The sequence below is a fragment of the Apteryx mantelli genome, chromosome 19 (genome assembly GCF_036417845.1).
Source record: "Apteryx mantelli isolate bAptMan1 chromosome 19, bAptMan1.hap1, whole genome shotgun sequence".
Taxonomy (NCBI): Eukaryota; Metazoa; Chordata; class Aves; order Apterygiformes; family Apterygidae; genus Apteryx; species Apteryx mantelli.
Genome location: NC_089996.1, coordinates 16,243,489 through 16,257,457, shown reverse-complemented (window position 1 = coordinate 16,257,457; position 13,969 = coordinate 16,243,489). Strand labels below are relative to the sequence as shown.

General features: G+C 67.2%; 1 protein-coding gene across 1 annotated transcript in view; it reads left to right on the top strand.

The window, feature by feature from the left end:
• The first annotated feature begins 2,220 nt into the window (after nt 1–2,220).
• Nucleotides 2,221–13,969, top strand: part of SDK2 (sidekick cell adhesion molecule 2) — a 49,313-nt gene continuing 37,564 nt past the window's right edge. The window contains exon 1 of the mRNA XM_067308308.1: nt 2,221–2,828. Coding sequence (XP_067164409.1) covers nt 2,390–2,828 — 439 coding nt within the window. The 5' untranslated portion in view covers nt 2,221–2,389. The remainder of the gene's footprint in view (nt 2,829–13,969) is intronic.

Here is a 13,969-nt window from a genome sequence, read left to right as displayed (position 1 = left end):
ATCACATCATAATTCCCAGGGTAATTACAACTGACACTGCCCAAAATTGTAGCTTAGGAGGTGGGATCCTTGCTGGGTCATGTCATGTTGCTGGAGGATCAGGCCAAAGCTCATGTAAGATGAAGCACAGGGATGGCCCTGCACGGGGCAGGGGTGGCCTGGCAGCAGGAGTGTGTGCCAGCTGGGGCTGGCCTCAGCCCCTGCCCTCCTCTGTGGGCACTGCCTGGCACGTGTTTAGGGTCCCAGGGCAAGTGGGGGCATGGGTGCCACAAGAGCCTGGTGCCCTCTGATCCCTGGGGAGTACAAATTCCAGAACAACACTGTACAGGGCAGCTCTCAGCTTCTCCAACCTCCCCTGAAAACAACTATGGAGTAGTAAGCTGGAGTTTGCTCCCAGCTGGATAGACTTAGGCAGAGGAGAGCTTGTAGCAGGTATCCATCTGGGCTCTCCAGGCTGATACAGAGCAGGCAGGGCCATGCTGTCAGGGCTGGGAGGGAAAATGTGCTCTCTGGGGTGGGAGTGTTTGCTCTGAAATCAAAGCTTGTCCAATCTGCCCAGACGACCGTGGGGAAACGGGTACCTGTACAAGTAGGTAATAAATGGCTTACACCTTGGCAAGATTAATTGTAATAACCATAAATCCCTGCAGGCACTGAATTTATGGCCCAGGAGACAGGAGTTCCTATTCTTTATGGAACAAAGCCCCGATCCCGTGGGGGCTTGGGAACGTGCTGAGCATTATTGCTGCTGTTCCGTGCTGTAGAACAAGGTGTGTGTGTTAGTGCTGCAAGGCTGGGGTCTAAGCCCACCACAGGGGTCTGAGCTCACCACTGGCCGGGGCAGTCTTTCTCCTTGCTTGTTCCAGCCAGTACTAGGAAACACCTCCCTGAGGGGTGAGCCAGGATTGCAGCCTCCCCCCAGCACATCGATCCCTGTCAGCTTGGCTGAGAATGCCAGCCACGGAGCTGATTAATGCTGGGGTGGGCGAGTGCTGGGTTATTGTTCAGTCTGGCTTCAAGAGGTCGATGGGAAATTTGGCAGTAGCTCTCCAAATACATAACATGCACACAGGTATTGTCCCCCTGTGCACAGTGCATGATTTGCATGTGAGTGCATATAATGCAGTGGAAATACACTGGTGCCCAGGCACCAGTGCACACAGTTGTATTGACCTCTGTGTGAGTGCTTCCTCTGTCCCTGCCGTGATTTGACTCAGATTTCCTCTGGAACTGGGCCTGGCTTCAGAATAATCTGCTCATGCTTTTGCCCTGCTCCTTGTAGGTCCCTTGTCTGAAAGACACTGTGTGTGCTCAGGAGGCTGATCAGCAGGCGGGGTGGATGTTTCCTTCTGTGCAGATGGTGTAGGTCCTTGGGTGTCAATGTGCTGACTGAACAGCCCTGACTGAACTGCTCTCCCCCACCAAATGCAAGGCACTGTACTGACGTAAAGCACAGTCATCTTTGAAGGATCTGCAGTCAAGGCCTGGTCCTGGTAGGGGGTCTGGGCTTGAGTGATTGCAGGATCGGATCTGAAGACATCATATGTTGTCTGGGAGGTGCTGTTAACTCATCTCTGAGACTAGAGCTGTTCTTGAATGGTCTGTTTGCTTTGACAATCTTGTGGCAGGGAGTTATGCTGGTTAATCATGCATGGCTGGCCTGCAACAATTAATCACTGTGATGGATTTTTAATCTTTCCTCTGGGACTACATGGCCCCGGAGGAGTGAGGGGAGGTCTGGCTTACTCCCCAGGCAAACCTTCCCCTGGCTTTTGAGCAACCTCGGGGACAGTGTCCCCTTCCTGTGGAATGGGGACCACGGGCTGATGCTCTGGGTGGCGGTGGAGGAGCTGAGAGCACCGTGGGGAGCTTCCGGGCGCTTGGAGAGGGGAGACCTGCTGCTTCTGCAGCCGGGAGCAGCTGCGGCCCCCGGGGGGGCTTCCCGCTCCGCCCGCGGCTCCGTGCGCGCCCGGCCGCGGCCGCTGGGTAGCGCTCCGAGCCGCGCCGTCTCCCCGCCTCCCCGGCTCGGGCTGCCCCCGGCTCCGCCGAGCCCCGCCGCCGCGGCTCACTCCGTCGCCGCGCCGCGCAGGAGGAGCAGGCAGCCGGCCGGAGCGCCGAGAGGGGACGGCGCGGCGCCGCCAGCCCGCCCGCCGCGCGCCGCCGCCGGCTCCGAGCGGGACCCCGCGCCGGCCCGCGCCGCCGCCGCACTTTCCACCGGCCTCCGCGGGAGGGAGCGGGGGAAGAGACCCGCCGCTCCCCGGAGCCGCCGAGCCGGGGATGTCTCCGGGCGGGAGCTGAGCCCTGGGGAGGCGCCGCCTGCCTCCCCCCGCGCCCGGACCCCAAACTTTTCCGCGGCCGCGGGGCGCTCGGCGCCGGGGGCCCGGCCCTCATGATACCCGGCCGGGCAGAAAGGGCCGGGGGGGGCGCAGACCCGCGGCTCCCACCCCCCTCCCTGACCGGGGGCGCAGCGCTTGGGGAGGGGCCCGGCTGCCGGCCCCGCTCCGGATTTGGGGGTCCCGGCTCCGCACGCCCCCGGGAAGTTGCGCGCGGTGGGGAGCTGCCCGGAGACCTCCCCGCCCCGCCGAGAGCCTTTTTCTCCCGTCTTCGCCTCCCCCCGAGCAGCGCTGCCGCCGGGGGGGTCCCTGCGCCCGGAAGACGCCCCGGTGGCCGGCGGAGAGCAGCGAGGACTGGCGCCGCAGCCGCCCGGATTACAAAGTCGGGGAAGTTGCCCCCGCCCGTCCCCGCGGCCATGGCCCGGCTGGGCAGCTGGGGGCTGCTGTGCTTCGCGGTGCTCGCCCTGCCCGGCCCCCCGGGAGCCGGCGCCCAAGGTAAGGGGGTGCGACGGGGGCCCCGGCCGGGGGGCAGCGCGCTCCCCCGCGCTGGCTCTGCGGCTTCCTCAGCCGCCAGCTGTGACATTGCCTTTGCCGCTGGAAGTGGGGGGAATGCGGGAGGGTCCCGGCTCTGCTCCCCCCGCCGCCGCGGTGCTTCCCCTCCACCCCCGAGATAGGCGCTCCGGGGGGGGGGGGGCTCCGACCCACCCCGGCCGGGGAAGTTTGGGTGCCAGCCGGGGGTGCGGACCGAGGCGGCCCCGGAGCTTAGGGTGGGGACAAAGGCGCCTGTTTTCCCCCCGGGGGGGGAACCCTCTCCCCTTGCACCGCAGGATCTGGGGCGCAAGTTTAGGCAGCTCCTGGGAAGCGATTCTCGCCTTGGTCTCGGTTCTGTCTGCCCCAGCCTGCTGGTCAGGCAGGGCAGGAGCCTGGGGCTGGGGGGGGAGGCTGCTGCCCGGTGCCCCCGTGGGTGCCTGGGGCTCCCTGCGCACCCAGCGGGACCTTGGGGCCAGGCAGTACCGCCGAGCAGGGCGAGCCCCTGTCTGCTCGTCGCCTCCGGGGCTCTGGCACCGCACAGGCTGTTTTCAGCGGCTCCATTACGCGAGAGGGATGTCGAAATAGTTTGTGGCCCTCCGGGGTGCAGCCGGGGTTCGGGGGCACGGGGAGGGCCCTGGCGTCCTGTCCCTCCCCGGCAGCGAGGCTCCTGGCGGGGATGCGGAGGAGGCTCCTCGGCTGGCAGGGCTGCAGCACAGGCGCCTCCGTCCCTGCTGCTTGGACTGAGCACATGGAGGCTTCAAAACCGGGGGCCCAGCGGGGTGCAGCTGGGGGCCCTTGCCCGCGACATTTCTTGCCCTTGTTTGTGGCAGCAAGTGGAGCCAGAAGTCCCTGTGCGCTCCCGTCTTCCTGCTCCCCCCGAGCCTCCCCCAGCACTGCTATAATTTCTCAGTAATTAAGTTCAGAACATAACATCTAAAGCGGCAGTATATTATCCGGGCAGGCCCTGTGTGGGGAGCTGTGAAGGTCTCTTTGATTGATTCACTCCCTTGCTGAGTTCCTCTCCTCCTGGCTGGCGTCTCTGTCTCGCAGGTCCCCCGCGGTCCGTTTGTTCCCCGGCTCCGGGACCATCTCCTGGTGCGATGGACTCTCCTTCCATTTGTTTTTGGAGCTCCGGGGCCTCCCTGTGGGGTGGGAGATGTGGGGTTGTCTGTGCTTCAGCCTCCTCTCGAGGCAAGAGGAAGGGGTTTTGCTTCTTCCCTTCCTCTCCCCTGCTACGTGAGCAGAGCTTTCCAGCTTCAGCTCCCTGCAGCACGTTGCATGTGTGTTCTCCTTGCAGGCAGCGTGACATTGCTCGGCTGCGCTGCGTGCCCGGCGGCGTGCCCCAGCCCGGCGCTGCGTGGCAGGCGAGCGCGACGAGCCGGTCCCTGCGGCCGCACTGCCCCTGCGGGACCGGCCTCGGGCGCAACGCCGGGGCCTGGCGCGTGCCTTGCTAACCCTGCCCGAGGGTGGCCCGTCCCGGGCTCTGGAAAGGCCCCAGGGACCAATTAACAGGGTCACCTCCTTGGCCCGGCAGTAGCGGATAAGGGCTGATGTGCGCCGGGTGGTGACGATGGTCTTTGCGGTGCGATGGGGCGAAGGAGACGGGGACCCTGTGGATGTGACCCCCGGCTTCAGCCGCTGGCTCGGACGCTCTGCGCCGGGCAGGGGGAGAGCAGCGGGGCGGCACCGCGGGCGGCTGCATCGCATTGCCCTTGGGGCCACCGCGGAGGCTCCTGGGCCCACGGCGAGCGGCGGCCCACGGTGATGCGGGCAGCGCGCTTTTGTGCGGGCGCTATTGACCGAGGCAGCCGGAGCGAGCGGGATCAATAGGGAGAGAAAGGAGCGGGGGAGGAGGAAGGGAATCGAGCGAGACCTTCCCAGCCGGGGTGCGAGGGCTCCCGGCCAAGGAGAATTCAACGTTTTGATACCCGCCGCTGCTAAAAACAAAGGCCCCACGAGGCCGGGGAGAGATGGGATGGAAGCTTAATTACAGCCTGGCTGTGCTGTGTAATTATTAATTACCCATGGCAAAAAATAACTTATTGATTAGGGGCCTCGTGCTAATTACCTGGAGCTGAAGGCGGCGCTTGGCGGAAGGCTAATCAGTCACCGCCGCCCGGGCCGGCAGCAGTGTCGCAGTGCGCCCATCGCCCCGGCCGTGACGCTGGAGCCCACCTGGGCAAGCAGGGGCACCGCGGGGCCAGCTCGCCCCGAGCAAAGGCGCCCTTGGCCGATTAGCGAGATGCTAAGCAGTCCCCGAGAGCTGGAGCGGGGAGACCCAGCATCCTGGGGTGCCCAGGCTCCGTCCTCCCCGCGGTGCTTTGGGCAAGGAGCTGGGATCCCTTTGCAGGTTTTGCAAGCCCCGGGGACGTGGTTTCCCACTGCGGGTGCAGCCCGGGGAGCCCCGGTGCCGGCACAGCGCCGCTAATGGGATCAGTGAGGCCGCGGCCAGTCCCAGGAGGGATTTGGGAGGCTTAAGGTTCCAGATGGGATTTGAGGCGGGGGACCGAGATGGGCAGCCCTGGCCAAAGAGGTTTATGAGGGGCTGGAGCGGGGGTGATGGCACCTTCTGGCACCTGTGCGTGGTCCCTGGGCATGTCTGCATGCGCAGGGCAGAGCCACCCATGTCCCCAGGCTGGAGGGGGACGAGCCCCTGCCCGGGGCTGACGCGGTGGATGTGCCGCTGGTGCCGGGCTTGGGTGCGTGCCAGCCGGAGCAGGCAGCTCTCGGGGCTTGCGTGACGGTGCCTTTGCCCGCGAGAGCCTCCCCGAGGCTGCCGGGTGCTCGCTCCCGACGAGCCGGGGCTGGCAGCAGTTTGCAGGCAGGCTGCCCTCGGGGCTGGGGACGCCGCGCTCTGCCCGGTCCTCCCAGACCCCCCTTCCCCGTGTGAGCGTGGGCACGGGGTTTTCGTCGTGACTTCCCTCAAACCGAGCGCCCGGGCACCCCCTTCGGTGCCGGCTGCCAGTCCCTCCGGGGCAGGGACCGCCGGGCCAGGTGTCTCCTCGCCAGGGGCTTGTCTGGCACGTTAGCTGGGGGCCTCGTGCAAAGCTGCAGCTCAGGAAGGAAAGTGGCTTTTAGGGAAAGGAAGGGAAGATTAAAATTTGATGCTTCTTTGGAAGCCATTAGCGGCCAGGCTCAGCGATGAAATTTTGATGACCTGATAACCATAAGGGGGATGCGGTCTGCTCCAGGGCAGCCGGCATCGCGGCACGTGGGCTGGACCGGGGACGGCGCCGCGACCCCTCGCTCCGGCCGGTCCCAGCGTGTCCCCAGTGGTGGGAAGCGCAGCTCCCCGGGGGCTCGGGGTGCGGGTGCTCTGGGGCGTCCCGTGGTGCCTGCGGGCTGGGAGCAGCCACCCCAGGGTGAGGGAGGGCAGCTGCGGGTTCATAGCCGTCTTCTCTGCCTGGCCGCCCCGGGGCCGGAGCCACTGGTGCCTGTCGGCACGCGCTGGCCGCCTGGGTTAGCGGGAGGTGTCCGGTCCGGCCGCCCCGGCCGAGCTCCTCCTGCCCCGCGATCCCCGGGGCTACGGCGCTGGCCACGATGGCAGTCGAGTGCTGCTCGTCCCTTAATGACGGGGATTAGGCTGTGGTGGCATTTTTGCTCAGCGGGAGCAAATGAAGGAGCTGAGCAGGGAGGGAGGCAGATGCAGGTTGCTTGTGATCCTGGGAAAATGCTGATAACTGAACCGGGAGGGAGAAAGGGGGGAAGGCTCACGGGATGCAGGCAGGGGCGGCTGTGACGAGCGGTGACCCTGCGTCTGTTTGTGGATCTCTACAAACCTCATCCTTGTTCCCGGTGCCTCCGACCCAACAGCAGAGCCTGCAGCCGGAGCTGGGAGGCCGGTGCTCTGATCCGCTGGGAAGGGGGCTGTGCGCGGTGCGGGGGCTGCTCAGCAGGAGACCCCAGGGGCTCTTGCCTGGGGGCCGTCTGAAGCCCAAGGGGGTCGCTCACACCCGCGGGACGGCTCCATCCTGTCCTGGCCTGGCGCGTGGGAGCGGAGCGGCCGTCCTTCCCAGCCCGCTCCGGGTGCCGAGCCCCGATGCTCCAGGCACGGCCCAGGTTGCTGCAGGCCCCGCACAAGCAGCGGCTGCTGGGCGCGTTGGTGTCTCGCAGCAGTGGAGCAGGCTGGGGCGAGCGGGGCCACGCGGGAGCAAAACCCTCTGGGTGCTCAGCCGCGGGCGAGTGGTGGGCGTCCTCGCCGCAGGCTCGGCGAGGGTCCCGGGGCCTCGTTACGTCCCTCGAGCTCGTTAGCCTGTTGCATGTCACTGGGTGAAAAATGGTCAGTGCTGGGACAGTAATAAATAGGCTGCTGTCAGTCCCCGTGTGATTGCGCTAACGAAGGGCGATCGGAGCCCCCTGCTCTCCCCACGCCTCCGTGTGCTCCCCGGGGCTGTGCGGGGTCCTGGCAGAGGCATCGGCTCTGCCGCACGGCTGCGCTGGACCCCGGCTTTCCAATGTGCCTTCACCCGCGGGGATAAGGCACCGTTGTGGGGCCAGGCCGGCTCGGGGCATGGGAGATATCCGGGATGTTCTGGGAGCTCCCCAGAGCAGGAGGGATTGGGATGGGGGGAGGTGATGTCCTGCCCCTGTGAAGAAGCGTTGCGTGGAGCTGATGGGGAGGGCACGGGGCTGGGGCTGCTCCCTGGGGACCGGAGACGCGGTGGGTGGCAAAGCCAGGTCCTCCTGGTGTCACCAGGTGCCTCCTCTCTGCGGTGACCCTCCTGTCCCTTCACTTGCCCAGAGCACTCTGCAAGCGGGTCCTGGGCACATTTGTGGCACCTTCTCCCTGCTGCAAGGGCAGGAACCTGCCGGAAGCGGCTCCATCAGCTGTGCCGATGCTGCCTGGCATCCCGGTGCCTCCGAGCACCGGCGGGAGGCCAGGCACATGAGCCATGTGGGATGCACGGGTGCTGCCCTGGACTCCAGCTGCCCCACGGGGTGGGCATGGGCCCTCCCGGAGGTCCGGGGAGCAGGCTTGGCTCAGGCCAGCAATGTCGCAGCCTTTGGAGGGGCTGGGAAGCAGCTGTTGGCTGCGCTGCCCTCCGGACCTGTGGCAGGCGGGATGGGTGGGGAGGGGAGTGCTCTGATCCCCCCCTTGCTCCGAGCGATGCTTTTGCATCCCCCCTCCTTGCTCCGAGCGATGCTTTTGCATCCCCCCCCTCCTTGCTCCGAGCGATGCTTTTGCATCCCCCCCCTCCTTGCTCCGAGCGATGCTTTTGCATCCCCCCTCCTTGCTCCGAGCGATGCTTTTGCATTCCTCCCGGCCTCTCTTTCTCTTTGAGGCTGACACAGACCACCTGTCTGCGCGAGGAGAAAGCCGGCCTCCCCCTTTCCGGCCCCCTCCCTTTGCCCCCAGCCCCGCGGGGCGCAGGAATGCCTGCGCCTGGAAAGCCGCGCCGGGCTCGGGTTGCCTGGGAACTGGGTAACCTGATCCCTGGGAACGGGGCCGAGGGCAGGGGACATTCCTGGGCTGCAGCTGGTCCCCCGGCCCCCTTTGTCTCCCCGCTCTGTGTCTGGCGGGGGCTCGCTCGCGTCCCTGCCCTCGGTGCCCCCGGGAGCGGAGGCTTTGGGCACGGCGAGGCTCCCTGGCCTCGTGCCCCGGGGACGCTGGCTGGCAGCTGCTGCCTGGTCGGTGTTGTCACCTCCCTGCTGCAGATCGCTGTCACCTCCTGGCCAGAGGCCACCACGCGCCAGGGATGGCCATGGGCATCGGGGCCAGCTGCTGCCACGTGCCAGCAGCTGGGCATCCCGGCCGGGAGCGGGGACGGCGCGGTGGCAATTCCAGGAATGCCAAGGCCGGGCTGCGGCGGCTCCGACCCGCCCTGAGCCAGCGGCTTCCCGTGCCGCAGCCGCCGGCCGCACGCGGCTGTCGCTGCTGTCACCCGCCTCGGAGCGCTACAGCTGCCGGCCGGCTGTCCTGCGCCTGCCAGCAGCTCTCCCGCTGCCCTGCCAGCTCTGCTCGGGGGGAAACTGAGGCACCGGGGGAGGTGGAGGAGGCTGGTGCGGGTGCTGGGCAGCGGGTGGGAATGGGCGCCCGGGTGTCCTGACTCCATGGGGCTCTGCCGGTTCTCATAAATCACCGCCCGCCCTCGCGCGGCGCTGCCGTGGCCCCGCTCTAGGAAAGTCCTGATGGCTTTGACCATTAGCAGCGAGAAACCACTGAGCTAATTTTAGCTGCGAGAGCTAATTGCTTTATACGCCGCTGGGTGAGACGACAACCTGCAAGTCCTCCTTCGCTAACCTTGAGCCCTGCTGGCTCCCGTGGCCAGCGATGCCGGCTGGGCGGCCCGCCAGGCGCAAGGAGCAGGGACGTGGATCCGCTCACCGGGGCGCAATCCCCGGCGGGGGGTTTCCGCAGGATGCTCGCGTCTGTGTGGGGCTGCCGCAAAGCCGGGCGCTGCTGCGGTGCCGGGCGCCTCGCGTGGTCCTGCTGTCCCCGGTTTGCAACGGCGAGCGTCCCTCGTGCTGGTAGCCGTGGACGTGGAGGGAGGCCATGGCCGTCCTGGCTGTCCCCAGCACGGGCAGCGCGGCCCTCCCTGGCGATCAGCAGGATCAGTTCGTTCCAGACTCGCAGGTTGATGAAGCGGATCGCTATTTTTAGAGCCCCTTAATTGATCGCGGCGCGCGCGCCTGCTCCCCGACGTGCCGGTCGCCGCTTCCCGGGGCGAGCGCTGTGCCGCGGGGACAGGACTCGGCTCGCTGGGATGGGGAAAAGGGCTTTTACTGCCGGGTCTTCAAGCGCCTGCGTCTCCTGCAGGTGGTTGCAGCGAGGTGCCGTGTGTGCAAGGCTGGGGTGGATTTACCGGGCTCAGGGGACCCGTCCCCCTCTGTCCCCTTCCCATGGGGACATCCCGGCCCAGCACATCCCCGCGTGCTCCCCAGGGCCGTGACCTGGCGGTGCCGGTTGCTGAGCGTGGCCGGGCGGGCGCTATCGGACAGAAGAAATGGGCTCGGTCTGGGCCAAGTGCCGGGCGTTAGCCGGGGTTTTACGGTGTCACTTACACCATGCGGGTGGCTGTCCCCAGCGTCCTCCGCGCGGCGCGGGACCCCACGCTTGCCGCCTGCCTCGGTGCAGCGGGACAGGGCGGCGCTTCCCCTCCGCGGCCGGGCTGGAGCACCGGGGAAGGCGGAGGAGAGCGGGTGCCGCGGGGGTCTGGCATGCGGCTGGGGCTGGCGCTGGGCACGGGGACGCCGTCGCCATCCCGAGCCTTTGGGAAGGGCCATTCCTGCCGAACGCAGGGCAGCGCTGAGCCCTGACGGATGGAGGGGGCTGGGGCGGCTTGCCCGGCGCAGTAATCACTCCGGTTGCAGCATCCCGCCTCCCGAATGCCTGGAAAACAGCTGATGGCTGTGCTGGGGGATGGAGTGGGATTAGCCCTGTGTTTCCAAAGGGTGAGCACCCCGCCGGGCCGGACAACGCGCCCTTGGGCCCGCGGAGCCCAACGCGGGCAGAGGGGGCCGCGCATCCCGGTCTGGGACCAGGAGGATCGCGGTGCTCCCAAGGCGCGCGTGTGCGGTGCCGCGCTTGGTGGAGTGGATCGATGTTTATTTTGATAATGAGTTTCTCGATGCACTCGCGAACTAATAAAATCAACTCGTTGGTGGGGGGGGGGGGGGGATGTTTAATTCCAAGCTCTGCTGCTGGGAGAACCCTGCTCGCCGGCTGTCGGGAAGCGTTTAGCGCCCTGCCTCCGCGTGCGAAGCGGCGGGCGCGCGGGGAGCAAGGTGTCGGGCGCCTTCGTCTCCCTCTCCTCTCCGTCTTGCTGGTTTGTGCCGCGCGCGGGGGGGGCAGCGCGGCTGGGGCTGCCGGAGCCGGTTCCCTGCGGCCCTGGTGGAGCCTCGCTCGCTTGGCTTCTCCCCATAAGGTTCACGTCAGTTTGGGCAGCGGCTCCGGGTTTGCTGCTGGAATTGCTGGACCGGCTTCTCCGCTTTGGCTGCAAAAGCCCCTCTGGCCCGGAGAGCCGCGAGTGTGTAAATAAGTGCAACGACCAGATCTGGCTTTTCTGCAGCAGAAATTCAGGGCCTTCGCGAACGGCTGCAGGGGGGTCGCCAGACTGTGAATTATTCCCCTCTCTCCTCTGTGAGCAAGGGAGTCTGGGAAGCCTTGGAAAAGGCTTTTTCCAAGGAAAAACCGCCTCGCTGGTGTTTGCAGTCATGCTGCAGCTATTTATGTTTAAGATGAGCAACACAATCGCTAATTAAAACACTGGAAAAAGGAAGTCTGGGCAGCAGCCCTGGTAAATCCCTGCCTGCCTGTCCTGAAACGCGCATCGCCTGTGCCCGTTCCCTCGGGAAGTGGGATCCGCCGGGACGCGGCGGGGAGCGGGGGCCCTCGGACACGCGTGTTCGCTCCCGCTCGGCTGTGGTGCCGGGCGTGCAGGAGGGACGGGAAGCTCGCGCAGGGTTTTCCATCCCGCGGGGCTGGCGACTGGGTTGCGTCAGCGCCCTGGGAAGGGCTGAGCGGGGTTTTTTCTTGTGGTTTCTTTCTCCTTTTTTTTTCTTCTTTTCTTTCCCCATCATATTTCTCAATAGGGAAGTGCCGCTTTGTTGCAACCCCGGAGCAGCTGTCTGTCTGCGAGGGGCGGCGCGGGGGGACGGGGCGCAGGCGGGATGGGTGGCGGGAGCTGGGGACCGTCTCCGTGCCGCAAGGGCAGGGAAGCTCCTCCTGGGAGCGACTCGCCGCGAGGGTCCCGGTTTGGGGAGCCTTTGGGATGGGGGGCGGGCTGCGGCCGGAGAAGGGCCGCTGCAGGATGGGGCAGGGGTGCGTGCTCGGCCCCTCATCCGCAGATCATCCGCGTCTCCCCTCCCTCCTCCTCCTCCTCGCCGTTCAGAGCCGCTCCTGGGGAGAGGAGCCGTGCAGTCAGGCCCCTCTCCGGCAGAGCCCTAATTGCGTTGAGTCACTCTCTGGGTCTCCGTGACTCACAGCAGTGACCCAGATACGGAGGAGCCGCCTGATCGCGGAGTCGGAAGTGTTTGCGGCCTCGGAAGGGGTTTGCTGGGGAAGGAGCTCCAGCCGGAGCCTGGCGGCTCCTTAAGCGAGGTGGTGGCACCGGCTGGCCGCCCGCGGCTGTGCGTCCCCGGGTGTCCCCCCCCCCCGCTCCCATTTCCCTCCCCCCTGGATGAGCCCCTGTGGCTTTGGAGCGCCTCCGTGCCCAGCCCGGTGCTGCCGGCCAGCTCGGCTCCGGAGTGGGGAGCGCGGCCAAAGGACCAGGCGGTGCCAAATGGCCCCGGGCCCGAAGATGCAGGGAGACGGAGCCATCGATCCCGTGACGTCCGTGCCTCCGCGGCAGAGCTCCGGCGCGGCGGGAGGGAGAGGGGCAGGCTGCAGCGGTGGCTGCCCTGTGCATCCCCGCGCTGCTCCCAGGAGGCCGGAGCCGGCATCCCAGCGGTGCCCCGCTCCCGGCCTGAGCCTCTCCAGCGGTTTCTGTCCCCGGCGGTCACCGTGCTGCGGCGTGCAGCAGAGCCACCGCCGCGCGCAGGAGCCTGTGGGGCCGGAGACCCCCCAGTGCCTCCTCCCCACGGCTCATCCCGTGTTTCTCCCCTGTCCCAGCCTTGCCGGGGCTGATGGATGTGCAGGGACGGGTGGCCGTGGCCGGCACTGGCAGCTCCCTGTGCTGATGCAGGCTGACACGGGAGCTGGTCAGAAACGCTGACGCGTCTGCGGCACCGGGGGGGGCACGCGGGGGGACGGGAGCGTCCCGCTGCCGGTGGCAGCGTGTGCCGGGTGCTCGCTGGATGCCCTGCCTGGGCGGGAGGCCCTGCGGCAGCTGGGGGGGACAGACCTTGCCCTCCTGGGGGGGCCACCAGCGGGTGGCCTTGGCCCTGCTGGGCGGGGGGTCAGGGATCGAGACTGAGTCCTGGGGTCCTTGCATTGGGGGCTGTGCATTTGGGTCCTTGCATTTGGGTCCGTGCATTGGGGCCGGGTGCTGGGATCCCTTCCTTTGGGGCTGTGCATTTGGGTCCTTGCACTGGGGGCCAAGCGCCAGGGTCCGTGCATTTGGGGCTGTGCATTTGGGGCCGGGTGCTGGGCTGATGCGTTTGGGGCCGGGCCGGGGGCCAGGCGCGGGGTCGGCGCGCGTAGGGCCGCGTGGCGCTTCCGAGCACAAAGCGCCGCTTGTCGGCCCCACGGGGCTCGCAGGCTGGGAGCGCGCGGTGGTGCGGCGTGCGTGTCTGCGCCCGGGCTTTCCTGCAAGGGGAAATGTTATTTTTTCCAGCTGGAGCCGCCGGGGCGGGTGTGCGAGGGCAGGCAGGGACGGGCGCACACAGCCCCGCTCTGTTCCTCGCCGCGGGGCTCAAGGAGACGCTGTTCCCCGGCCAGGGCTGACGTCTCTCCCTTGGCTCCGGCAACGTCTTGGGCCTTCCCCAGCGCGCGCCGGCGCGAGGATGCGCCCGGGCCGCCCTGGCTGGGTGCCCCGTGCCGCAGCCCGGGCACGCGCTGGGGAACAGCTTGGGGACGGGGTCCCGGGGGGGGGAAGCCCCAAAAGGAGGGTGGCATCGCCGCACCGCGCGGCTCCACCTTGCATTTGCGGAAGCGCCGCTGGGTGCAGCTCACGCCTCCCCGCGCCGCCCCGGCTGCGGCCGCCGGGCTGCCGAGGCCGCGAGCTCCCGGCCGCCGAGCCCTCGGAGATCCCGGCCGCGGAAGAGGAGCTTGTTACCGAGGCATCCTGCTTTTAATTAACAAATTAAAATCCTAGTTAACAATCCAGCCCCAGGGCTGTTGGAGGCCGGGAGAAGCTGGAGCGTTTGTTATGGAAACAGCAGCTAATTAGCAAATAAATAAATAAGGATGGGCCTGGAGACAGATGCGGGAGGAGGGAGGGGAGAGGTGGTGGGGCGCCCTGCCGGCCTGGCAGCGCGGTGGGAGGGGTCCGTCCGTCCGTCCATCCGCCCGCTCCTGCGATGCTGCACCCGAGCATCCCGGAGTGCCGGCCAGGCGCCCTCCGCCTTCGCGCCGGTCGTGCCGTGTCTCGGTGGTGCCTGTGATGACCCCACGCGCGGCAGCCGGCCTCTTCCGCCGGCACCTCCGTGTCCCCCAAACGCCGGCGCCTGGCGTCACCCCACCTCGCTGCTGCGGCTCCGCTCGGGGCATCCAGGACACCCTGGTC